At 49.7% G+C, this 24,359-nt stretch overlaps 3 protein-coding genes across 7 annotated transcripts in view; 2 read left to right on the top strand and 1 right to left on the bottom strand.

Moving 5' to 3' along the window:
- The first annotated feature begins 233 nt into the window (after positions 1–233).
- Positions 234–4,013, top strand: MANF (mesencephalic astrocyte derived neurotrophic factor). Its single transcript, XM_067002964.1, has 4 exons — positions 234–612; positions 2,203–2,330; positions 3,148–3,289; positions 3,727–4,013. The coding sequence occupies exons 1-4, from the start codon at positions 249–251 to the stop codon at positions 3,909–3,911; spliced, it is 819 nt and encodes a 272-aa protein (XP_066859065.1). The 5' UTR covers positions 234–248; the 3' UTR covers positions 3,912–4,013.
- Positions 4,014–4,241: 228 nt separating this feature from the next.
- On the top strand, positions 4,242–7,364 carry RBM15B (RNA binding motif protein 15B). Its single transcript, XM_013191917.3, is given in 2 exon segments — positions 4,242–4,516; positions 4,519–7,364. Coding segments are annotated over 2 exon segments (2,769 nt in total). The 5' UTR covers positions 4,242–4,329; the 3' UTR covers positions 7,101–7,364.
- A 5,545-nt stretch (positions 7,365–12,909) lies between these two features.
- The window catches only part of DCAF1 (DDB1 and CUL4 associated factor 1), a 57,242-nt gene continuing 45,792 nt past the window's right edge, over positions 12,910–24,359 (bottom strand). For 3 of the 5 annotated variants that reach the window (XM_013191990.3, XM_013191989.3, XM_067002958.1), the window contains exons 23-24: positions 17,341–17,596; positions 12,910–13,180 (exon numbers count right to left, since the gene is read on the bottom strand). In XM_013191990.3, the coding sequence (XP_013047444.2) occupies positions 13,122–13,180; positions 17,341–17,596 (315 nt within the window). In that variant the 3' untranslated portion in view covers positions 12,910–13,121. Of the gene's footprint in view, positions 13,181–17,340; positions 17,597–22,142; positions 22,243–24,359 lie in introns of those variants that run through there. The other 2 variants (XR_010833870.1, XM_067002959.1) reach the window with 2 other exon arrangements.

Below are 24,359 nucleotides of genomic sequence, written 5' to 3'. Positions count from 1 at the left end.
ATGGAGGAACTCAAAATGCATTTACCACAGCCCGCAGCATCCTCCTCCCCCCAAGCCCTACAGCCCCTGGGTGCCTGGGCACAGCCAGGAGCTCTCCCCACGCCGAGGCCGAAGCGCTGCGGGCCCCTGGCAGCAAGAAGAGTCCCTCAGGGCCGCCTGCACCCCACAGCTGCCCTCCACCCTGGCCGGGCCCCGAGGCCGCTTCCGCCCCGCCCCGCCCCGGGTGTGAGGCCCTGCCCCGCTACAAGATGGCGCTCGCAGCCAGCCGCGGCGGGGTCCACGCGGACGCCTTTCCCTTAACAAAAATGGCGGCCGAGGGAGGCGGAGAAACTCCCCGTCCCGCCACCTCCCCCAATCAGCGGCCGCCAACTCTCCCGTGGAGGCCGCGGGCCGGCCAATGGGAGGAGGCGGCGTGGAAGCCGGGCGGGGAGCGGGCCAATGGGGGAGGCAGCGGGTGGAGCGGGCCGCGGCGCGGGGGCGGCGGTGCCGGTGCCGGTGCGGCGGGCGCGGAGCGCGGCGGGATGCGGGCGGCCCACGGGCTCTGGGCGGCGCTGGCCCTGCTGCTGCTGCTGCCGGCCGGCGGCCGGGCCCTGCGCGACGGGGAGTGCGAGGGTGAGTGGGGCCGGGCCGGAGGGGGGGCGGCCCCGGGGCCCCGCCCGGCCGGGCGAGGAGAGCGGAGCGGAGCCGCCCGCCGGGACGCGGCGCAGCCCCGCGGCGGGGCCGGGCCGGCCGCCGGGAGCGGCCCCTCAGCGGGCAGCGGGGGGCGGCCGGAGCCCGAGCTGCGCGGCCACGGCCCCGCCGCGGGGCGCGGGGCTCCCGGGCGGGGCGAGGGGAGGCTGCGGGGTGCCGGGGCCCGGCGGGGCGCGGGGGGAGCGCAGAGCGAGGAGGCTCCTGGCCGCTGCCCCGGGCCGGGCCGGCAGCGGGGTTCGGCCGTAAGGAACTCACCGGTACCGCCGCCTGCAGCGTCTCTATTCTTTCCGAAGGTTTTCACTTCCAACCAGCGCACAGGGGCCATCAGTGTGTGTCTGTGGCTGGAGACAGACTGATGTGAGGTAAATGATGCTGTTGTGTGCGTACAGAAAATATTTTCCCAAAAGGTCCAGCTCGTAATCGCTGCCAGCTTTAATGTGACGAGAGTAAGTTTGTATTTGATTTCCTGCATTTACGGTTTTCTGTGCCACAGCTCGTGTTGGGAGCTGAACACAAGCTCGTGACACTTGCCTGTCCCTTCCCGTTGGGAAAGCCAAATTACACAGGACGCAGCACTTAGGGACAGGCCGTACCTGGCACCAGCCTCACACCTGGAAGCTCTGGGAGTCCACGGGTCCTGCCGCAGGAACTGGTGGAGCCGCCGAGCTCCCGGTCCCAGCGGTGCCGCTGTTGGCAGGCGAGCTGTGCGAGCAGCTGCACGGGTGAAAGCCGAAGCACCGCAAGTTGCCGGGTCTCCCAGGCAGTCGCCCCGCTGGCCGCAGTACCCGCAGCCGTGTCCCTGCCCTGCTGCACGCGGCTGTGCTGTGCTCTGCCAGGAGCGTGAGCTGCCCGACTGCTGCCACGGGGACGGTGCAACAACTACGCTGCGTGTGCGCTTCCCGCAGGCAGGGGCTTGGGTCTGTCCTCTCAGCCGCTGAGGCACTCGTGGGAGTTTCATTACCTTTAACCCTGCCCTGTTTGAAACTGATGCAGAAAGTTGTGGGAAATGAGAGGAGAAACATGCCGAGTGTGTACAATGGGTAGCGTTTTCTCTTGGAAATAATTCACCTGGGAACAAGAACAACTGAGTGATCAGTGATATCATGTTACTAGAGACTGTACAGGCTGGAGTGGGATCATGTAGATGGTTGTTTTTCAACTTGTAGTCTGACAAGTTGCTTTCCAAAGCAGCAAGAATAAGACATAAATTTAAGTTTATGTTTTTTCCTCGGGCACTGTCTTGTGTTGTGCCCCCCACAGCTGAACGCTGCTGCTCATTCAATGCAGTGTACAAAAGCCACCGGGCACTCCCATGGTTTCCACCAGAAATATCAGGGCATAGTGCTGATTGACCTGTGCTGTGAAAGACCTGCTGGAACACCTACGAAGTCACTGATTGCTAACACAGCTTCTAAAAGTTCTGTTCTCCGCATCCCTTATTCTCTTTCCCTACAAGTGCCTTCTGAAAGCTGCACTGCAGAGGCAGATAACTCCATCCATCTTCCCTTCCAGTGTGCGTTACGTTCCTGGGAAGGTTCTACCAGAGTCTAAAGGACAACGGTGTTGAGTTCACACCCGCCAGTATTGAAAAGGAGCTCTTGAAATCCTGCAAAGAGGCAAAAGGCAAAGAGAACCGGCTGGTAAGTAGTAGTCAACAGTATTTGCCTCTGGAGGAAATAAACTGTAGAACGCTTGGCAAATGAGAGGAAACCAGTGCTTCTTTGTTAGTGTGGTGTGCCCCTCCCAGGGGGGTGTTCTGCCTAGCTCTGTGGCTGCAATTGGTCTCCTCTGTTCTTTCTTGTTGTTGTAAGAGGAGACGAGGAGTACGACCGCTTCACTTGAAATGTATATGTATGTATCTGTCAACAGACATCTTACTGGCTGACCTTATTACTCCTTGTTACTGAAGCGCTGGGGATTACAAAGCTTTTAGTTGCTGTAGAACTTTCCTGCCAAACTGTATTTGGAGTGTAATATAAACTGTTAAATACTTGCACTCTTCAGCTGTTTAGCTGAAAACTAAATAAAGGAAAACCAAATTGCCTTAAGTAAAAACAGATGACAATCCCTGAATGAAGAGCCCCAAGAAAAAGGCCCTGAACTCTCCTAAGAAGAGAACGGCAGAGGGACACCATGAGAAATGCGGAGGGGAAATGCTTCAGAGCGTCTTTCTCCTTGAATGAAGAAGACTTCATTAACTCAATTCAAGTTTTTAAAAACTTGAGACACAAGACAACCAGCCTCGACAGCTGTGAAGCAGCGTGACGGGAAGTGCCTGCTCAGTTCCCTTGGCTCAGAGATAGGCTTTCTTTTGCCCATGTATAGCAGTCGCTTGGAAAGTTCTGTCACTGTAAGCATCTAGCTGCGTAACTGTGCAGGGAGAGAAGACGGATAGAAAACCCTCCTTTTAGAAGCATTTCTCCATGCATCTCCACCTCATTCTTTTCTTCCCTCTAGTGCTATTATGTTGGGGCCACAAGCGATGCAGCCACCAAAATCATTAATGAGGTGTCAAAGCCCATGAGTCATCACATCCCCGTGGAAAAGATCTGTGAGAAACTTAAGAAGAAAGACAGTCAGATCTGTGAACTAAAATACGGTGAGTTGCCAGCGCAAGGGAAACTGCCCGTGCCTTTCTGGGGTATTGGGACGTTTGGGGTAAAACAGCATGCTAAAAGCGCTCACCCGGTCTGAAATTCTGTAAAATCCTGGTGAGCTGCACGCCCCGGGGGGCTCTCCACAGTGCCCCAGGAAGCTTTGTGGAGGCGCTCAGCTGGGACTGCTGGCCGCTGACCCTTCCTGGCTGCTGCACAGCCACTCACCTGCCCGAGGCAGGCACCGGCAGCGCCGCGCTCGGCGTCTCCTTGGGATGGGGCAGGTCGGGCAGCGCGCCGCGGGGGGGGGGGCGGGGCTGCGGCCGCGGCTCTTGGGCGAGCCCTGCGGAGCGGCCCCGGCTGCGCCCCCCGCGCCCGGCCCGGCCCCGCCGCGTCCCCCCGGGGCCGCTGAGCCGTGTGCGCCGCTGTGCTCTGCCCGCAGACCAGCACATCGACCTGAGCACCGCCGACCTGCGCAAGCTGCGCGTCAAGGAGCTGCGGCGGATCCTGGACGAGTGGGGCGAGGCGTGCAAGGGCTGCGCCGAGAAGGGCGACTTCATCCGCCGCATCCACGAACTGATGCCCAAGTACGCGCCGCGCGCGCACGGCGCCCGCGCCGACCTCTGAGGCGCCGGGGGGCGGGGCCTGGCGGAGGGGGGGCGGGGCCCGGCGGCGGGGGGCGGCGCGCGCTGTACGGGACGCTCATTAAACTGCCGACGGTTTCCCGCCTGCCGTGTGACGTCATTGCGGGGCCCCGCCCCTCCCTCGCACCGCTCCCTCCCTCCTTCCGTCCCGCGCGCGCCGGGGGGGGGGTTCCCGCGCGCGCGCGCCGCCGCCGCCGCTCCCGATTGGCCGCCCGCCGGCGGGGGCGTTCCCGCGCGCGTCGCTGCGCGGCGCCGTCGCGCTGGTGCCGGCGCCATGCGGCGGGGCGCGGGGTGATGACGCGGGGCCCGCGCGGCGCGGCGGCCGGAGCCGCCTTCGTTCCCTTTTGTCCAAGATGGCGGCGGCCGCCGGAGGCGTCTCCTGAGCCGCGGGCCCCGGCGCCATGAAGCGGGGCGGCGAGCGGGACTCCAGCCCGCCGGGGGCCGGGGGAGGCCGCGCCGCCGCCGCCAAGCGGCCCCGCGAGCGCGAGCGCGAGAGCAGCAGCCGGCGCGGCCCGCACCGCAGCTCGGGCGCCTCCCGCAGCAGCCGGGACAAGCCCACGCCCGGCGGCGGCGGCGGCGGCGGCGGCGGGGGGGAGGCGGCGGCGGCTCCGGCTCCGGCTCCGGCTCCCGCAGCCACCGCGGCGATGAGCGCGCCGGGGGCGGCGGCGGCGGCGACTCCAACCACCGCCCGGCGGGGAGCGGCTCGGCCTCGGGCGCCCGCGGCGGCGGCGGCGGCAGCCAGGCCGCCCCCTCGGCCTCGGCGTCGTCGTCGTCGTCGTCGTCCCGGGCGCTCGGCGTGCCCAAGGCCAAGGCGCTGCCGGGCGCCGTGGTGGCCCCCTCGCTGCTGCTGGCCGGGCCGCCGCCGGGCGCCGCGCCCTCGCTGCTGCTGGCGCCGCTGGGGGGCTCGGCGGGCCTGGCCGGGGAGCCGCCCGGGTCCTGCGAGTACAAGACGCTGCTGGTGAGCGGGCTGAGCGCGGCCCTGCCCGACCAGCTGCTGGAGGACGGCCTGTTCCGCCTCTTCCAGCGCTTCGCGGGGGGGGGCGCCGGGGACATCAGCGTCAAGCTCTCCCACACGCCCGAGCTCGGCCGCGTCGCCTACGTCAACTTCCGACACCCCGGGGACGCCCGCGACGCCCGCCGGCACGCCCGGGCCCGGCAGCTGCTCCTCTACGATCGGCCCCTCAAGGTGGAGCCGGTGTACCTGCGCGGGGGCCGCAGGAGCCGCACGCCGCCCCCCGCGCCCTCTCCGGAGCCCCTGGGGTACCTGCCGCCCATCCACAGCACCTACCAGTACAAACAGAGGTCGCTGTCTCCTGTCACCAGCCCCCTGCTGCGGGAACCGCGGCCGAGGCACGCTCACGCCGCGGCAGCCGCCTTCGCTTTGGAAGCCGCCGCCATCGGGCTCTCCCGGGAGCGGGAGAGGGCCCTGGATTACTACGGGCTGTACGACGAGCGCGGCCGGCCCTACAGTTACCCCATCGTGGCGGAGGAAGACCTGATGCCGGAGGACGATCAGAGAGCCACCCGCAACCTCTTCATCGGCAACCTGGACCACAACGTCTCGGAGGTGGAGCTGAGGCGCGCCTTCGAGAAGTACGGCATCATCGAAGAAGTGGTGATCAAGCGCCCTGCCAGGGGCCAGGGCGGGGCTTACGCTTTCCTCAAGTTCCAAAACTTAGACATGGCGCACCGGGCCAAGGTCGCGATGTCGGGCCGCGTTGTCGGCAGGAACCCTATCAAAATTGGCTATGGTAAAGCCAACCCTACTACCAGGCTGTGGGTGGGTGGTCTCGGTCCGAGTACTTCCTTGGCTGCCCTGGCGAGGGAGTTCGACCGCTTCGGCAGCATCAGGACTATTGACTATGTGAAGGGAGACAGTTTTGCCTATATCCAGTACGAAAGCTTGGATGCTGCCCAGGCTGCCTGCGCGCAGATGAGGGGCTTTCCTCTGGGTGGACCGGAGAGGAGACTTCGAGTGGATTTTGCCAAAGCAGAAGAGACGAGATACCCACAGCAGTACCAGCCCGCGCCTCTCCCCGTGCACTATGAACTGCTCGCTGATGGGTACAGCAGACACCGAAGCCTAGAGCAAGACTTGCGGGTGCGAGATAGGACTCCTCCACACCTCCTGTACTCGGACAGAGACAGGAGCTTTGCAGAGGCAGAGTGGGCCAGCCCTGCCAAAAACGCTGAACGCAGAAACAACTTGGAAAGCTACAGCCGATCGGTGCGTAGCCGGAGCGGAGAGCGCTGGGGCGGCGATGGCGATCGCACCGTGCCCAAACCGTGGGAAGAGAGGCGGAAACGCCGGAGCCTTTCCAGTGACCGCGGGAGGACTACTCACTCGCCTTACGAGGACAGAAGCAGGACAAAGGCCAGTGGGCCAGCTTTAGACCGCAGCCCAGACAGGGCTCGCAAAGAGAATCACACTACAGAATCCGGAGCTGAGAAAGAGCAGAGTAACTCCCTTCAGAACAATCGTCACGCGACTGAGGAGAAGCCCCATCGTGAGGCATCCGATGCTCCGCAGCCTAAAAAAAGGGACAGCGAACGCAATCATCGAACTGGCGAATCGGAATCAAAAACTCACGAGGAGCCAAAATCAGAGACCAAAAAGTTAAAGAATTTATCGGAGTATGCTCAGACACTGCAGCTTGCTTGGAATGGGCTTCTTGTGCTAAAAAACAGCTGCTTCCCCACCTCTATGCACATCCTGGAGGGAGACCTCGGCGTCATCAACGGACTCCTTAAAGACCATTCGTCCGGCGGGAAGTTAACGCAGCTCAAAATCGCTCAGAGACTTCGGCTCGACCAGCCCAAGCTGGATGAAGTCACTCGCCGCATCAAACAAGGCAGCCCCAACGGCTACGCTGTGCTCCTGGCGACCCAGTCCGCCCCGGGAGGCGCAGGGGCTGAGGGGACCTTCCCTGTTGTAGAGCCTGGCTTGCAGCGACGGCTTCTCAGGAATCTGGTCTCCTACTTGAAACAGAAGCAGGCTGCTGGGGTTATCAGCCTGCCCGTGGGAGGGGCGAAGGGCAGAGACAGCACAGGCATGCTTTACGCGTTCCCTCCTTGTGAATTCTCTCAGCAGTACCTCCAGTCAGCACTAAGGACATTGGGAAAGTTAGAAGAAGAACATATGGTGATAGTTATAGTCAAAGACACTGCCTAGCCCACACTGTCTTTTCAAATTCCATGTTTTCTTTGTGTGTCACACAGCCCCGTTGTTTTTAAGGCCGATCATTTTGGTGGAGGCTCAAAACACCTCGACCAAAGTGGTAAGATTTTTAGTTTCTAATTAATTTTAATACCATTTAAATAGAGCCCATTTTATTCGTTTTTAATATGTGACACTGTCCGCTGTTGTTCTGTATTTTTATTTTTTAACTGTATGAAAAGTTGTCAGTAAAGCCTTGTTCACTGATGGATTTCTAAACTTGTGCAGTATCCTAGTTTTTATGGCCCTGGAAAGGGCCGCCCCCTGTGCCATCAGGAGCTGGAAGGTGCCGGCCGCAGCCGCCAGCCTCCTGCCCCTCCTCAGTCTGTGTGTCCTGCAAGGTGGGAGGGGAAGGGGAGTCCTCTTTGCGATGGATGAGAGACGGAAAGACTGGTCCTGCTAATTTTTTTTTTGCTCTGTTTGCTTTTTATTTCACAAATTTAAGTCTTGAAGCACTCCTGTTGATTCTCTATTTGTGGATTGAAGCTTCCCGGGAAGCCAGCTACCAAGGAAGCAAATCCTGACTAAGAACAGAAATGTTTTTTAATGCGCAACAAAAAATTATAGTTGATACTTTGGCAAAAAGTTTGCTGCTAAGGAGTCAACTCTGTACTCGGTTCTGTGAGGTTCGAAAGCAGCCGATATGTGGCTCGGTCAGAAGTTCTTGGGCAAAAAAACAACAGCAACAAAAAAAAAAAAGAAATGAGGTTTCCTGGTTTTCTTAAAAGGAAAAAAAAAAAATCAAGCAGGAGAAAAAGGAAAAAAAAAAAAAAGTCAATGAAGTGGGAACCCTGTTGGGCCTGTGTTAGATGTAGACAAGCAAATAAAGGGCGTGAAGGTTTTTTTGTGAATTATATGTGCCCTTTTGCATAGTCAATCATGTTGCACTATCTGAAATCCTTTATTGAAAGGTAAATTTTTTTTTTTTTTGCTAAAGTTAAAACTTGGTTGCAAGCTTACAAAAAGAAAAATGTCTGGCTGTCAGAAAACAGGGAGCGTTACCACAAGCAGCACCTGTCTGTGGCTGCAGGAAACCTGCAGAGCAAAGCTGGGCGTTGAAGCTGGGCTGGCTGCTTCACCCTGCCCAGCTATGGTATGGGACCGTTATTCAGGAGCAAAGCCAGGACACCTGCAGCTCTGATTTTTGCAGTAACTTAAGGATGCGGTAACTATTTTAAACTTGAGTTACAATCCACACTGGGGATAATTTTTTTTTTTTAGTATTTTGAAACAATGTCTATAGATTTTTTTTAATTTTTTCTTTTTAGGAGGTTTACAGAAGTGTGTGGAATTAAAAACTACTTTATTTAAAAAAAAAGGTTTCTTTAAACTTGCAGGGTTTCTTTGTTGTGGTTTTTGGTGGTAAGCAAGTGAGCAGAAGCCTGGGAGACCCAGAGGCTTTTGCGTGCGTGCGTGCGTGCGTGCGTGCGTGTGAGACTGAGCAGCCTCACGTGCTGACAGCTGCCAAAGGCCCTTTTAAAACTGTTCTCAGGTATGATTGGTGGCAAAAACCTATATAGCAGGGAGCATAACTCAGCCTAACGATGCTTCTATTCTTTTTTTTTTTTTTTTTTTAATTAATTTATTTTTTTTTTTAACCCTGCAGTTCCACAGTAGGGACATCATCAAGTGATGGTGTATGAGCTGTTGCTTAATTTAATGTATTGATATCAAGTATGGTTGGTTTTGTGTGTTTTGTTTTTTTTAACATCTACTACTGTGATCATGCTAGATGTAAATCTGACGCGTTAGCTTGCTCATGAGGGGATATTCCACTTGCTGAGGCACCCCAGAAAACTTGCTGCTGTCCCGAGGCCCGAGTGCAGGGACAAGGCCCGCGGGGTGCACGGCGCGTGCTGGGGGCGCTGGCAGCGGCGGGGCAGTGCTGCTGTCCCAGCAGCCGAGCCGTGTCCCCAGCAGCGCTGCGCTGTGCCACTGGGTGCCCACCGCGGCCGGGCCCGGCCTGCCTTTACCCGGTCACTGGCTTTTAACCTTGTGACCGAGTGCCCGGTGCTGTTGTAATGCGGCCAGTGCCAAGTGCCACCGCCTGTAACCGCCGAGTGTGATCTGAAACCCAGTGCTATTAAACACCCCTGATGGCCAGTCAGCGTGATCAGAGCTTTTTGTCAGCGAGGATCCTCCGTGGTGGTGGTGTCCACGCAGTCGGCGGCAGCGTGCGTGGTGACGGCTGCCGCAGCGGCTTCTGGCTGGCGGGGCCCCGCAGCTTGTGCTGGGGGTGGGCCCGGTGTGAGGGGTGGGAAGAAAAAGGAGTCCCTAAGTGACAAAAGCTGCAACTACCTAACAACAAAGCCAGGGAACCACTAGAAATACCCACTCTCCTCCTTCCTTTTTGAGACAATTAAACAGTAATACAGCTTTTCTTTTTTTAAGGATACAAAAATTGTCCTGCTTTGGGTTGGGCGAGTTGTTGTCAATGGCAGGCTTTCTGTTTCCAGTGATGTGGCCAACTGCTGTGAGCACGTCTGCACGAGTGCATGAGCAACACCTCTGCCTCCTACACACAAACAGGTGTAAAGTTAGAGCACATGAGGAAAAACACAAAAGGAGAGCAACAGCACCCACTCTCTAGCATCAGTGTTTAGAATTAAGTACATCTTAAAAAAAATTAATCTGTAGCTATCCTGGCTTACATCACCTCTCCGAACAGTGGTTGTTGACTGTCTTTATTTGCTAGAAAAGAAACACGGCCCAGCCTTAGCTTGTTGCCCCACCACGCTTGCCTCCAGCACGATGGCCACGGAGCCGCGGGTGCAGCTCTAGAGCCCTGCGCTGGAGCACAGCAAGCAGGGTGAGCAGCCCCTGGGCCAGGTCGGTAGGAAGAGGGCCAGGCTGGGGCTCAGCCTCCCCTCTGCCCATCTCGCGGGAGGGCCGCAGCATCCTCTGTGCAGAGGCTCCGCTCTGCTGCAGCCGTCGGTGTGTGTTTCAGGCAGCTGGCAGCACACTGAAATGCCCCTTCCAGCCCCACCAAGCCACCAGCTGCAGTGGCTGTACAGCAGAAAAACCACACGGCACCACAACGGAGGTGTTGGCCCTGCCTGCGACTGACAACATGCTGTGTGTATCCAGGACTGTTACAGGACCTTCTCTGAACACTGTGCTTTTAAATAGATGCAGTTACGATGCTGGGGAAAGAAGCCCTTTTAGAAGCACCAAGACTTCCCCTACACCCCAGCTACCTGCAGCATTACAGCCTAACATGAAGAAAATCCCTGCTATGCCTCCATTCCCAATGCCCATTTTGCTCCCAGCCTCTAAAATCACTCCCCCCGCCCCAAACCAGGAACTCCCCAGCAGCCGCATGTTGGGCTCGCACCACTACACAGCACGAGCAGAGAAAGACTGAGCATCTGCCCCTAGCAGGCGCAGGGGCTGCTTCAGAGGGGCTGCATGGCTGACGTGCAGCCTGCAGGAGCCGGGTCCTGCCTCCACTGCTGCAGTTGCACTGGTCCCAAACCCGCTCCCTTTGGATCTGGTCAAGAACGATAGCTGTGGGAGGGAAGGGTCGCACACGTACTTACAGTGCCCCAGTTTCAAGTCAAATTTGTAAATACAAGCTCTCCCTGCTAGACGTTTTGTTTGTCTCATAAAACTAGTCAGCAAATTTCTCTGAGATAGCCCGGCCCGAAGCAACAACAGATGCAGCTGATTATAGCTGCAGTATAACACCAGAACACGATATGGACATCTGGCACCATATCTCTCCTCCATTATTAGTAGTAGAGTACACACATTATTATTTTTTCCTCTCCTCCAGAGCAGCACATTTTTTAAGGTAAAGTTGCACAAGATGTGTTTTGATAAGGCAGAGGCTGGCTTCCGCAGCTGCTGGATGGCATATCCACTTTTCAATTCCCTATTTAATCAGAATGCTGCTCCAGTTGCTGGTCTTAAATGCTGTAGTAATCGCAACTTGTTCATCTTTATCGACTCTGTAGGGTACAATTATCCATTATAAGTTGTAGAAGAAGTCTTTCTTTTTAATTATTAACAAGCAGCCCTGGATAAGTACTGCTTGTAGAAGTACTGCTGGAACGAAGAAACGCTATCCCTTCTCTTGGTCAAAAAGAAAGTTCTTCCTCTTCGAGCAATGAAATGCTGAGCCTTAGTTGAAATGAGCACAGTTCCTTGGTGGAAAACTTGATGTAGTGGCAAGGAGTGAGAAGCCTCCAGCTCCCTGTTCTGCCTCAAGCTCTATGCTGAAAGTGGCCAAAATAGAGAAAGGGTAAGAAGTTGAGTGGATGTTAACTGAACACCTGGGAATAAAGAATGCTTTTAGCAGCCTCGTCCAAGCAAGTGATGAGCACACTTACCTCTGAGCTCTGACTCACAGAACCAAGCTCTGCAGTTGTGTGCCACACACTGAACTCACATTCAACTGCAATATTTTCCCCCCTTTGAAGGGCAGGGCCTGTTGTCGAGTACAGACAGGAGCACCTCATTTGCCTTCTGCCAGTATAGCCACAAGGCAATCTACATAATGCCAAACCACATGTGAACAGAGTCCCAGAGCCGCTTCTGCCTTCTGAAACACACCAGGAAGGCGGTAGAGTTCCCTGCAGCTCACTGCCCTTCCTGCAGCTGAACCGCAGCGTGGATGTCCTGGTGCACCTTTAAACAAAATCACAGCCTGGCACCAGCAGCCCCTTCCTGCTCCCACAAAGCAATGACGAGGCGGTACCGTGGTGCCTGCACCCCCGTGGAAAATTCAAGGCTGGCAGGCAAACCGAGAAGGCAGATTTGAACCCACAGGCTGTGAAATGTCTTGCAGGTCCAGGAGTTGCTGTGGACTGGAGCAGCAGGTGGAGCCTGCACCCTCTGAAATCTCACCCTTTGTTTACTTTGCCTTTCCTTATTGCAGCTGAGCCAGGAGCTACACCTAGCTGCTCTCCTGGTACGCAGAGCGCTGCTTCTGCAGGGGTGGCAGAGGAATGCACGGCTACAGCTCACAGCCATAGACAGAGACAGGACTTCCCACTCCTGGTGTGTATACAATTCAAAAAGCAATGTCCTTTTATTTAATTTTTTAATAAATACACTTTACATTAAAGAAAAAGGCCTTCAATTTGCAGTTTCCACACAGAGGGCAAAAAGGGAAAGAAAAAAAAAAAAAGATTAAAAAACTTGAACCACAAAGGGCAGAGGGGAGAAAGAGGGCTCCAACTTTAACCCCAGATTCCCATGTCCCCAGGAATACCAGGCTCCAATTAGGCCACGCCAGGCTTTCAGCCTCCCACTACAGCTGGTGTCACAGTGAGAATCTCCACTCTAAGCAGCCTGCACATTCACCTACCAAACACCCCCAGGGCTCTTCCCTGGGGGACATATGCATCTGAAACACATGGCACACTAGCAGGTGGCTAACACCTGTTGTGTTTTCTTTAAAAAATAAATCATATTTAAAATAAAGATATTCTCACTCCTCAACCATTTTAGAAACCATGATCCTCTTATTTCATTTTGTAGTTGCATAAAAATGCCTCTTTTTTAATTTTAAACAATTTTTCTCCCCCAAACCTACCCCATGGTAACAAGGTACTACAGGAATACAAAGTTCATCCCCTCTTTACTAGAACACCTGCCTTTTTTTTTTTTTTTTGGTTTTATATAAAACTATTTCTGTTCTTTAGGAAAGAACTTTATACAAAGAAAATATATTGTGAAATATCTTCAGAAGTTTCCTTGAAGAGGAGAGTCATCTCAGCCTAAAATAAAAAATAAAAAAAAAAGGCAGAGAGAAAAGAGGCCTAACCCCAGGTCTCTTTATTGTAGAGCCTCGGACTTAGTCCCGAGCCTCAAACTGACTCAAACCAACACAGCGGATGGGCTGGAGTTCCTCAGGTTTTCCCAGGAGGAAAAGGGTCGGGGTGCTCAGAATCGGTTTCCAATTTGGTCTCCAGTCTTCTGCTGGGAAGGGAGCGTCTCCTCCTGCCAACACCCCCGCCTGGCAGCCGCTCCTCACTCGTTCAGAGTCAAGATTATGTCGTCCTCCAAGTCAGAGTTATCTGAGCTGTCAGCTGAAAAGGAGACACGTAGGTTAGGCTTGGTGGGTGCACAAACACGGCTGTCAGGGTGGCTAAGCAAGGCAATGCAGTCATAGAAGGAGATGGCCATCACCTGCTTGGGACCAGAAACTCCTCTGCAATAAGGAAGGCAGCTAGCACCATTCGTGCATTTCAAATCAATCAAAAGCAGTTAGCAAATCTGCACCAGAGCTGTGTTCTCCCTGTTAGAGCAGAGGGTCAAGAGTAGCTCTCACAGGTGCAGCATTAGCTGGCAGTATTCTCCCATGACAAGATAGAGAGAAGGATGCCAGCAGGAAGGGACCTGTACATGAGCTGCCCGCACAACTTACGGTGTACATCTGAGTGCAGCAGCTCTTCGTGCTGGGAGCTGGACGTATCTGCAGTCATTTCTCACAGCTGTTATTTCAAAGCAAGCTGGACAGTTCCACCAAACTGATGCAGTGGAACATGGCCTCGTGTCATGTACACAGGGCTAACTCATGAGGCAGCAGGTTGGACCCAGACTTTATCAGCGTGAAAAGGACACTCCCCACAGCACAGCACAGCACGAGACCTCCCCGCTGAGGGGGAAGTAATCCGTACACTCAAGACTAGCACCTTCCTCTAGTAACCCCAAAGGTTACCATAAATTAACTTAACTACATGGCACTTATTAACAGTGACCTGCAGCCTACTGCTGAAAACTGTGCCTTCGCTGGTTTTCCTCTCTGTGGTATGGAATGAGGACACGAAAGGATTTGCCAGAAGCAGTCACACACACACACGCTTTTTAACTTAGAAAATCTCTCCTCCCTCAGTTGTACAAGAGGGAAGCGGTAGCAGCTCTGGCAGAAAGGCCTCCTGCCTTACCTTGGAGATGACGATGGTTCTTTTTCTTACGTGAATTCATTGGATGCTGCAGTTAACTAGGTGTTAAAAATAGTTTTAAAAGAAAAACACCGAGACTTCCTCTTAGCCATCTCAGTTATAGTGGAACTCTAAAATGCCTGTTAAGGTAAGCCAGACCTTCTGGAAGGTTCACCCCTTCTCAGATGCTTTCCTTAGGAAAAAAAAATCACAGACAAGCAGCAAAGGGCACAAACCCTTTCCCCCAACCCTCCTCCCTGAAGACACCTCTAAGATAAAGAGAAAAATGGAATGCCAAAGTGAGTTGAAGATACGGTTATCCCACACCACACTGGCAATCCGTAATCTGCTGCCCAGCCCTTCTCCCCCAGGCTTCCCGTGAAGCCCTCTGGTAGGCCTGTCCTTCTGCTTTAAAATGCCTTGGACACCGGGTGACCTCTGGCCTCAATTCACCTGCATGCACAAGGTCTCTGACAGACCCAACTACTGGAGCCAGACCCATTCAGGAGTGTGGGATTCTCTCCGTAAGGAACAAGCAGTGGAGGAGCAATTGCTGATGAAATGCTTGAAGAAGCTTCAGGGAAGGTACAAGACCGTCCAGGAGCCTGTACTGTTAAGCGGCAGGGCAGGAAACCGCCACCGCAGCAGCAGCTTGGGAACGCTCCTCCTCGTACCTCTGTCTGCCTTTCCGCTGGGACCAGCTCCAGTCTCACCTGCCATCGCACTGAGCCCAAACTGAGGGGTCCTCAGCGCTCCCTGAGCAGCTACAGCAACGCAAGGGGAGTTGGTAAACACCAGTCGGTGCTGCAGCAGCTACACGCATGCAGTAAGAAGGAAAGAAGTACAAGGGAGATAATCCACGAGCTCTGGAAAAAAGCAGCTGAAAAAGTTCTTCCCTAACACCAGAGGAAAGCTTTGAAAGGGGATTTCCTAGCTCCTTATGCTCCAGTCCACCACATAACCTGACAGTTTTGAGCTCTGTGTCTATAAGTAAACCTGATTGCAACAAAATGCTTGGGAGAAGCTTATAGACACGCCTGGAAACTGCCACTTCAGATTACAGAAGGAGAACTGAGGAAACAAGTCAGCCATGCTGCTGCAAGGCACCAGGAGGTGCTGAAAGGCATTGTCACAGATACTGGAATTCAGCACATTCCCAGGTTATTCCTCTCCTGGACACAGATGAGAATTTCACAGTTTTCTTCCATCGTACATCCCCACCTGCATTCAGAAAAGACACCCCACTGGCCCAGAACAAGCTCTTGGGAGACGTGCACAGCACACAAACTGCTTTGGACAGGATAAACAGGTCTGCCTGCCCCAAAGTGGTGACAAAGGAGGAGAAAGACAAATTCATACTTAAAAATTTCTCCATGGATTATTCCTGAACAGGAAAAAATCTCTTCTAAAGCATGAGGAAATGAAGCCACTCACTTCTCTGCTTCAACTATTTTTTGAATTAATTTGTTTTAAAACACACCCACTGTATGTTATGTAGGTTCAACCGAAGTAGAGCAAAGGCTGGCAGTAGAAAGCATTCTAAATTCATCACCAAGCCTATCTGTACTTGGCAACTATGTCTTGGTCATCATTGCCCTTGCCACTTTTAGCTCAGGACCACAGCATAAGCAAAGGAGAGGGAGATTTTAACTGCTCTCGCTACACGAGAAACAAAAGCAAGCCAAAGTTGAAGCCACAAAGAAGCAGCCACAGAAGCCCACTCATCACATGCTGTGCAAGGACCACACATCCAGCCTGGCACAGCTGCTCTCCCTGCCTGAAGTTCCCAAAGACGCTTGCAAGCAACCCACAGCCACAGTATGGGCTGGCTGCAGCTCTACTGCAGTAACAGATCCCAAGCTCTGATCAAGTGGCTGTACCTATAAACAGCATGCAGGTGTGGCCATTTCATAACGTGCAGTGCTCCGCAGAGCACACTCGGAACAACTGTCAGGTAGCACCCAGTCTTGTTACAGGAATAGCTATTGGAATTACTGGCCCGAACTGCCATTCTGGGCAATTCGAGATGTAGCACGCTGGGTGCTCTTTCAATAGTGTCGAGCCCTGCACCCTCTGACAAAACACAAGTGGAGCTGTCAGGAATGTCGTGAGGCAACGTCAGGCAAAAGTTACGTGCAACCCCAGAATGCACAAGTGCAATACCCTGTTCGTGAATTTGTGCTACATAAGTGTCCAACAAGGTCCTGCATAGTACACCTACCACCTTCAAAAGAACTGACCCCACAAAAAAAAAATGTATCAACCTGATGTAGTCACGCCCTTAGAGAAGTCAGAGGACTAAGCTGCACTGTAACGGAAAAGAGGGACATGAATGAGTGCCAGCCACATAAGTGCCAAAATAGAGGCCTGGCACACTTAGTCCTCCAGCGCTTTGGCAGAGAAGACCAATTCCCACCTTTAGCTCTCATGTGAATCCCCTATCACTGTGAGGCTTCAATCAACTCACACAGTAATTACTTACCAGCCTCTTAAGTTAAGGCAACTATATCATCCCCATTTCACAGCTTGGAAGTTAAAAAGATCTAAGTGGCTTGGCCGCACATACTTAAAAATCTTGCTAAAAATAATAATACAAAAATTGAACAGAATCTGAAGGCACAAATCCCAAGCCTGACGCTACCTTACTCACCTTCTCTTTCTTGTGAAGCCTTTTTCCAAACTGAATTGCTAGATAGAGTTCAGACCTTTCTTTCCTATACACACACTTTATTAACTTTTCAAGCCTCTATATCTATGGAATGCCAGAAAAAAAAAAGAACAATTTCAATTTTATCTCAAAGTTACGTTAGCAACAAAATAGTTTAAAAAAAAGGAAGCAAAGCCAGAAATGCCCTGTTGACTTTGCACTTTAAGCAATTGCAAAAGAGAAAGAACAGTGCCAAGGAGCAAAAAGGTTTCTCTGTCCTTACAGGTACAAGCAAGGCAGAGGAGACAGGTGAAGCAACAGTACAACCAGTGTCCCCTTAAAGGGCAGGATGGGCAACAATCAGACAAGGCTTCTTCACATGGAGTTTCCTGGCCTGATCTCACACATGTACCTGGGAGCACTTGAAGAAAGGAGACGCCTTCCTTTCCAGAACTCACAATTGTTCTCTCAGATAAGAACTGTTTTTACTGTCAGATTACTAAGAGAGGCCATAGCTGAACAAGCATGATGAACTGTGCCTTTCATACTATCGAGGGAGAAAGTCAACTAGGTCAATTCAGTCAGGTGTTGCATATTTGTCATGACATCAAACAGAGGACAAGGCCACCTTTGGTCACCAAGCTCCGTACACACTTACTATCTCCAAGAATCAGCTCAACTTCCTCATCAGCATCAGAGTCTTCATCTTCACCCTCATCACCTTCTTCCAGGAGGTTGGCAAGCTCTTCATCATCAGAGGGAGAAAAGTCATTTTCTCCGTCCTCACCAGCATTCTCATTGTTCTCATCCTCCTCCAGCTCAGCCTCCAGCAGCTGGTCTGTGTCCAACTCATCAAGGTCATCTGTATCATCATCATCTTCATCATCATCTTCTTCCTCTTGCTCTTCTTCCTCCTACAAAGACAGAGAAATAGTCCACAGTGGACATCAAAACAAATGCAAAATGGAGTAAGAATAATTGAAGAAAACACACCTATAGCTTCCACTTCTCCCCACATCCAGACATGACCCGTTACTACATATAAACGCTTTCCCTCCACAATTACACAGCACAGCATGTGCTGGATCATTTGTGGGCCTGCAGAGTTTCACCTGCAAAAGGCTGGTGCAACAGAGATACCACCGGCTCAGGCTCCTCTCCAATACCAGCCATGGTAAATGTAGCTAAAGAGAATATCAGCCTATACCAACTCCTGAATCACTCAGCTGAGGATGATACACCTGCTTAAAGCAGCTTGGTAGCCTCATCTTTGGCATTTATCTGTGGATCACGATCTTTCTTTTTCCTACTACCAAATCGTAAGAATTTGCATTCAGTAAAGCAACTTAATTTCTCATTGTACAGATCAAACCCAGAAATCCAGGTCTAGCAGATAAAGCCGAGTAAGAAGAAGCTGTTACAATCCTATCATCTTTCCGGACAAACAAGAGGCCAGAAGCGGCAGCACAGGCCAAGCCAAGCCGCAGGAAGACTCAGACAAAGGGTTGCGGAGACCTGTGCATCTCCCCAGAGTCACAGCCCTTTTCTTTAACAGAACACACTCATGGGGCAAGAAGGCAGCTCTTAAGTCATTCAGTCTTACTTGCCCCTTTGGTTGGGGAAGGGAACACATTTTTATGTACTTCTGAAGCAGTTAAGATTGATATTTAACAATCCACTGCAAGGGTTAGTTTGGTCTTCCAGCTCACTCCATTCACACTGTGTTTTAACTACTGAATTTCCAGATCCATAAGGCAAAAAAAACGTACTTTCACACACACCACCCAGCCTACTTTTTCTTCAGTTAGTGCTATAAAAAAAAAGAAAAAACACCCCCACACATGCAACATCTGTCACAGGCAAAAGAAACAAGGCATGCAAAAAGCCTGGGCAAGTTCTACTGTCCCTTCACTTTGGACCTGAAGTGTGCATTATTTAAACTAGAGATTACAGAACAACAACATCAGTTTGCTCCACACAGTTTTCTTTCTGAAAGAGTTTATGTTAAATATGAAATTCTAATAACGTGTGTTATGCTTATTTTTAGCAACTGCAAATTTCACTTTGAGTCAATGAGTTCTCAAATAAAAGGACGTTGCTTTTTGAATTGTACGTGCACCAGGAGTGGGAACCATCTTACTTGCCGTTTTAAACTGCAGTGCCATATTAAGTACAATTTTCCTCCTTCCCAATGAAATACATTGAATCGAGCATAAAAGCTATCACCTTAATAACTTCTGCTTTTGCTCTATGCAGTGTCTGCAGAGAGACCACTGTCTTAAACTTCATTACTCTATTCAGAATTGAAATACTGATTGAAAACTGAAAAGGCAGGGGAGTTTATTTTCCTTTTTCAGTCTCTAAACAACCCTGAAGCTGGAAAAGAGGAGACCAATTCATTTTTAAAAGCTTGGAAAAGACAAAGCCAAGTTTTACAGTGTCTGGAGATAGAGACACTACCATAGACATTAGGAAAAAAAGCATACAGTCTACGAGATTCACTTAAAGTCCACATAGTGGAAACCTAAAGGATTCTGAAATGAGCTAGGTACCTGCTTTGTTTCCACACCTGCTGGATTTCTGAAAGCATTTTTTCCTAAACCTATCCCACAACTTAAGTGAAAATATCAAAATAACAATTTGATTGTTTCACATTTAATGCATCGATAACAAATTGAAAACCTGTTTTATTAACATTGCCATTCAAGCTTAAGGCAAGACATGCACAGCAATACTATCCTTCAAATGCAGGATGAAATGGCATTTGTATGAAGCTGAAGATTTCGTTTAGCTGGAGAATTACACGGAAAGGGTGCATTTAGCTGCAAATTAACTTTGAAGGATCACGCTAATCAGTGAGGAAAAATCCTCTGTGAAAATACAAATAGAAACAGAAGACTAGAGAACTGAAATCAATGCTTCCTCCTTTCCACTTTAAATTATTCAATTTGAAGCACATGATTAAAATCAGTCCACCACTCCTTTAAAAACCACCTAAGAATGGTAACATGAGATCACGATTATACCTGTCCTTGGTAAATCAGAACCAGAAAATAATGTGAAAGCCATGCTACAAGAAGTCAGGTGTGCATGTAACAGACAGAGCTGTGTACCTAACGTGCACCCTGCAGATTATTGCTGAGCTGAACGACACAGATCACAGTTCAAGAGGAGTGCTGTCACTGAGAAACCCATACCTTGTCGTGTTTCAAAGAACACAAACAGGAACCAGGAAACTGCGGTGCTTCTGCTAAGTACCAGGTAAGTTAATTCTGCATTAATTTCTGAACGACCTACAGGCACAGAACTCTGCAGACACACTGCGATGCTCCAGCCCGGAGCACAAGGCTTACACGCACGTGCCAAGATGTTTCTCGGGAAAGTACACTGAGTTTGTGCACCCCAACCCAAGCTGTGGGACACACAGCTGAGAAAGCCTCCACTTGCTACTGCCTCACACCATCATCTGTAAATGACACCCAGCCTATTAAGCAATATTTAGGCTATATCCTCATCAGATAACACAACTGTCTCACACAAGGGATCCAAATACAGATAAAAAAAGGCATGTCATCTTCACCGACAACCCACAGGCGTACTAATTAAGATCTGTGAAAAAAATCCTTGCGCAGTGTCACAAGGAGGACAGGCAGAACAGTTATTCCAAACCACATCTAGATTTGTGAAGGAAAAACCTGCAAAGCAAGCTCCTAACTCATCGGGACTTCCCAAGAGCTTTGGGCAATGGCATAGGTGCTGCCAGAAGGCAGAATCAGCATGCACATCTGCCAAACACGCACACACCTGTATTCCACAGTGAAGATAAGCAAACTGGTACATGGTACCCAAGGATCAGCAAACTCCGGATCACTAAAAAACCAACCACAACCCCTCAAGGAATTGTTTTAGCCATCGTTAACTCCTCTAGATGCCTGCAGATATCCTTCTATCCTTCAGAGCCCAGCACTGCTGCCCATTTTAGTTACAGCAATTCTGATACATTAATTGCTTGTAGATTCCCAAACTAACTTAAGGAAGCTCTACTTTTCTGAGAAACAAAGTTGTGTTTTTGCAATAGGTGTTTTTGCAGTGGAAAATTCCAATAACCTCGCGTATTCAAAAGTGATTGTGCAGCATAGCAGTGGAGAGTATGTTAAACAGATAAGGGGAAGGTCCCACCGTCCCAGAATAAGGAGGATAGCTAAGAAAAACAGGATGAGCAGTGCAAAATTAGTAAGAACAAAAATCACGGGCCCTCTAGTCACGAGAGAAGGAGGAAAAAAAAGGAAAAGGAGGAATTAACGGTTGATCAAGTAAAATTGTACATGTAGGGTATAGAAGTGCATCAAGTAGGTTGTGAACCTGTCATAGTCAGCCAGTGAGGAAACGGGAGAAATCAGGGTGTCAGGTAGTAGGGGATATAAGGTTAGGATAAACTTACTGGGCGCTCCTGCTTGCAGGACGCCGCCCATTGCAATTGTGAATAAAATAGCTTCACAGAAGATCCTGTCTGAAGAAAATTATTGAGATTTTTCTCACACTACTTTGATAGTTACATGCAAGATGTGGAACAATTTAAACTACAGCACTCACTGATCACTAACAAGGCTCAAATCCATTCTTATACATTCTATAGATATGTATTAAGCTATATACAAATATATATTGTATATAAAACAATATATAATATAAATTATGTAAAATATAAACTAGTGAATACAAATACTAATATTTTTCAGTGTTGTCTTCACAATACTGTACCAGTGTTACTCTTCTGCATCCCCGGCGTATAGAAATGTCACCACACAAAAGCTGCAGTGCAGAAGTCATTACAGTATCCGTACACCTGGACAGCCAACTCTTTCTGCTCTTCAAGAACACAGCGTAGCAATTATAATAAAAGGAATAATCATCTAGTAAGCACCCACCTTATTTCATACACAAAATGGCTACCTGGCTCTACTTCTCTACATAAATACTTGCAGTGATGAGTTCACCCCACAAAAAGATTGCAAAAAATAAGTCAATAAACACAGACAAAACTGACAGTGTAAAGTGAACAAAAAAACAAAAAATAAGGGGATGATAAAGAGGAATGGTTCAACTTTAGTACAGAACAGCTATCCACAGATATAAGTAGAATGTCTCCAAAGGGACGGGCCCCAGTTTAACCTCAAAATTGACTGAACTAACAATTTAATTTGAAAAAAAATAAAGGCAAGCTTAAGTTGAAAAAAGGTCATCTATACAAAACTCTGTTCAACTCAAAGTCTTAAGTAAATATCTCAGTTATGTGTAGTACCATCAGTTACACACTTTATGCAAGTATAAATTATGCAAGAACTATCAGTTCTTCTAGTGCAAGACTGCAGCATGGGACAACTTGATTCAATTGTGACTTGTGTCTTAGAGACATCTCTCAACACTCGCTAACTTACCAAAACCCCCTAATTCACTTACACAGTAACAAATAAATCACTTCTCAACACAGTCCATGCCCCTGGAACTACTTCAAGGATGATTAAGACGGCAAGTGATTCACGTCAGCTTTTGAATGCACCTGCAGATTTACAGAGATGGAGTATAAGAAAAGCTGGACATCTAGCTTACAGAATCAGAACAGTTAGTTACTTAGTAAAAGATTATCTCAAGATCATCTCCAAGCAAATTACCAGTAACTTAACTCTACTACCCTTTGCCAATCTTAAATAAATATTCAGAAAGCACAATAGATTCAGCTCAAATGATTTATTGTTTATAGCTACACAGGAAAAAACTAAACGCCATCCCATTAAGGAATGGCATACATGGGGGTGGCAGTGCTATAGCAAGAAATGCTTCACCTAATTCATGTTGTCAGTATTTACCTCCTGTTCACAGCTTAGTAAATAACTTTTGCTCTGGTTCAAGCTTTATATACTTACTTCCATATTATTCTTGGATATCATTCAGATTTGCATGCAACTTCACTTGCCCTTCACATACGCTTTCATCATCATCATAGACTGTCTTACTGTTCTCCTTCACCCATTTATTTTGCACATACAAAATTCACTGAAGTTGTCTTGTTGGGTAGTACAGGTTATTGATACTTAACACATTCACTGGTGTTCATCTCTCTCAACACAACATGCAAAACCTCAGGAAAACCTCCAACCTTCACTTAAACTCTGATGCAAAATATTTTTTCACTAGGCAGAATTTACAACATATTTTGGCACTGCAGTTACATCTCAAGCTAAGGTTGCAAGTCTCCTAGCCAAAGGAGCAGAAATAACCTTATTCCAGATTATATTTTGTATATGTGGACAACAGATTGTGGCACAACTAGAATGGGATCAGCAAACTTTCCCAAGTAAACAACACCCAACAGAAAAGCTTCCAAGTTCTCCCGAAGCTGTTCAATACTCTCCTTACTGCAGCTTCCAGGGAAGAAGCTTTGCCAGAGGATGATTAAAAAGAATAAATCATCACCTACAGAAGCACAGAATACTAAGAAAATTAGATTTTCTGAATTTCCCAAGAGTTTCTTTTCTGAAACATAGACAATTCCCTCTATGTATCAATCTACTTGTGTGTTTTCTGTATTACTGATGAATTGGGAGAAGCTATTCCTACTCATTAGACAGGACAATACCATATACCAACTGCAACGCACTGAAAACTGATCTCAGATGTCAACTATGGTTGAGCCCAATTTCCTCTTCCCTGAGATAATATGCACAGATTCTGTAAAATCCTGTAGGTCTCCAACATCTCAGAAACATTGGTCCACCAGACACCTTTCAGTCAGATCTAATTTATTAAGCTTGTACACCACTGAATCCACAGTGTGCTTCTCCACATGTCCCTGAACTGAAGTGACCTTCTGCAAACTCAACTGCATTAGAAGAAAGCTTCCAACAAGTAACAGAATTCTTTTCTATTCAATACATATCTTACCAAAACAGATTTTAAACAAAACATAGAGGACATGGTACACACGTAGTCTAAGTTCCCATCATGTTTTTCGTACAATTTTCAAACTTTGCTCATTTCGTATTCAGAGTGGAAAGAGATACAACAGAAATATAAATTGTAGCAGCTTACTTTACAAGCAGTCTTAAGACCTTTCATAGTGTTTTCTTACATTTCCAGAATTCAAAATTTTCTATGATCAGATGAACAGAATTTGAGACCTCAGCTCACTTTTTTCTTCCTCACCAGGGGTTGATTTCAGTCCAAAACAAGTCCTTGTGTTAACTGTTCTCTGCTGAGTTTCCTTTGCTACTGCTATATGAAGTGTTCAGCTGTCATCAGCTCCTGGCTGCTCCTTCCCCAGCCCCATCCTCACCTCCTGTCATCAATTCCAAGTCAACACCTCTCCCCTGCAGACACTTTCCAGCAACAGTCCCTTCCTCTGAAAACACACTTCCCATTGCAACTGTCAGTTTGAATCCTAATATATTACTCTATTTTTAGTTTCATTTGAGAGGTTACCTTTTCCTCTACTTGCAAAATGGTTAATCAAATATCACTGAAACTTCCACCACATTTTCAAATCTTTCAGCTCATTTAATTCACTTCTGGCTATTCATAGCTCTGTAAGTGTAATTGTGTGGCAGTAAACATATGCTTCTATAAACTTTCGTTTTAAAAAAAACGTTTCCCAGAGTCACACTAATTTATTGAATTTAA

Source organism: Anser cygnoides, chromosome 10 (genome assembly GCF_040182565.1).
Source record: "Anser cygnoides isolate HZ-2024a breed goose chromosome 10, Taihu_goose_T2T_genome, whole genome shotgun sequence".
Lineage (NCBI taxonomy): Eukaryota > Metazoa > Chordata > Aves > Anseriformes > Anatidae > Anser > Anser cygnoides.
This window is presented reverse-complemented; position numbering and strand designations above follow the sequence as displayed.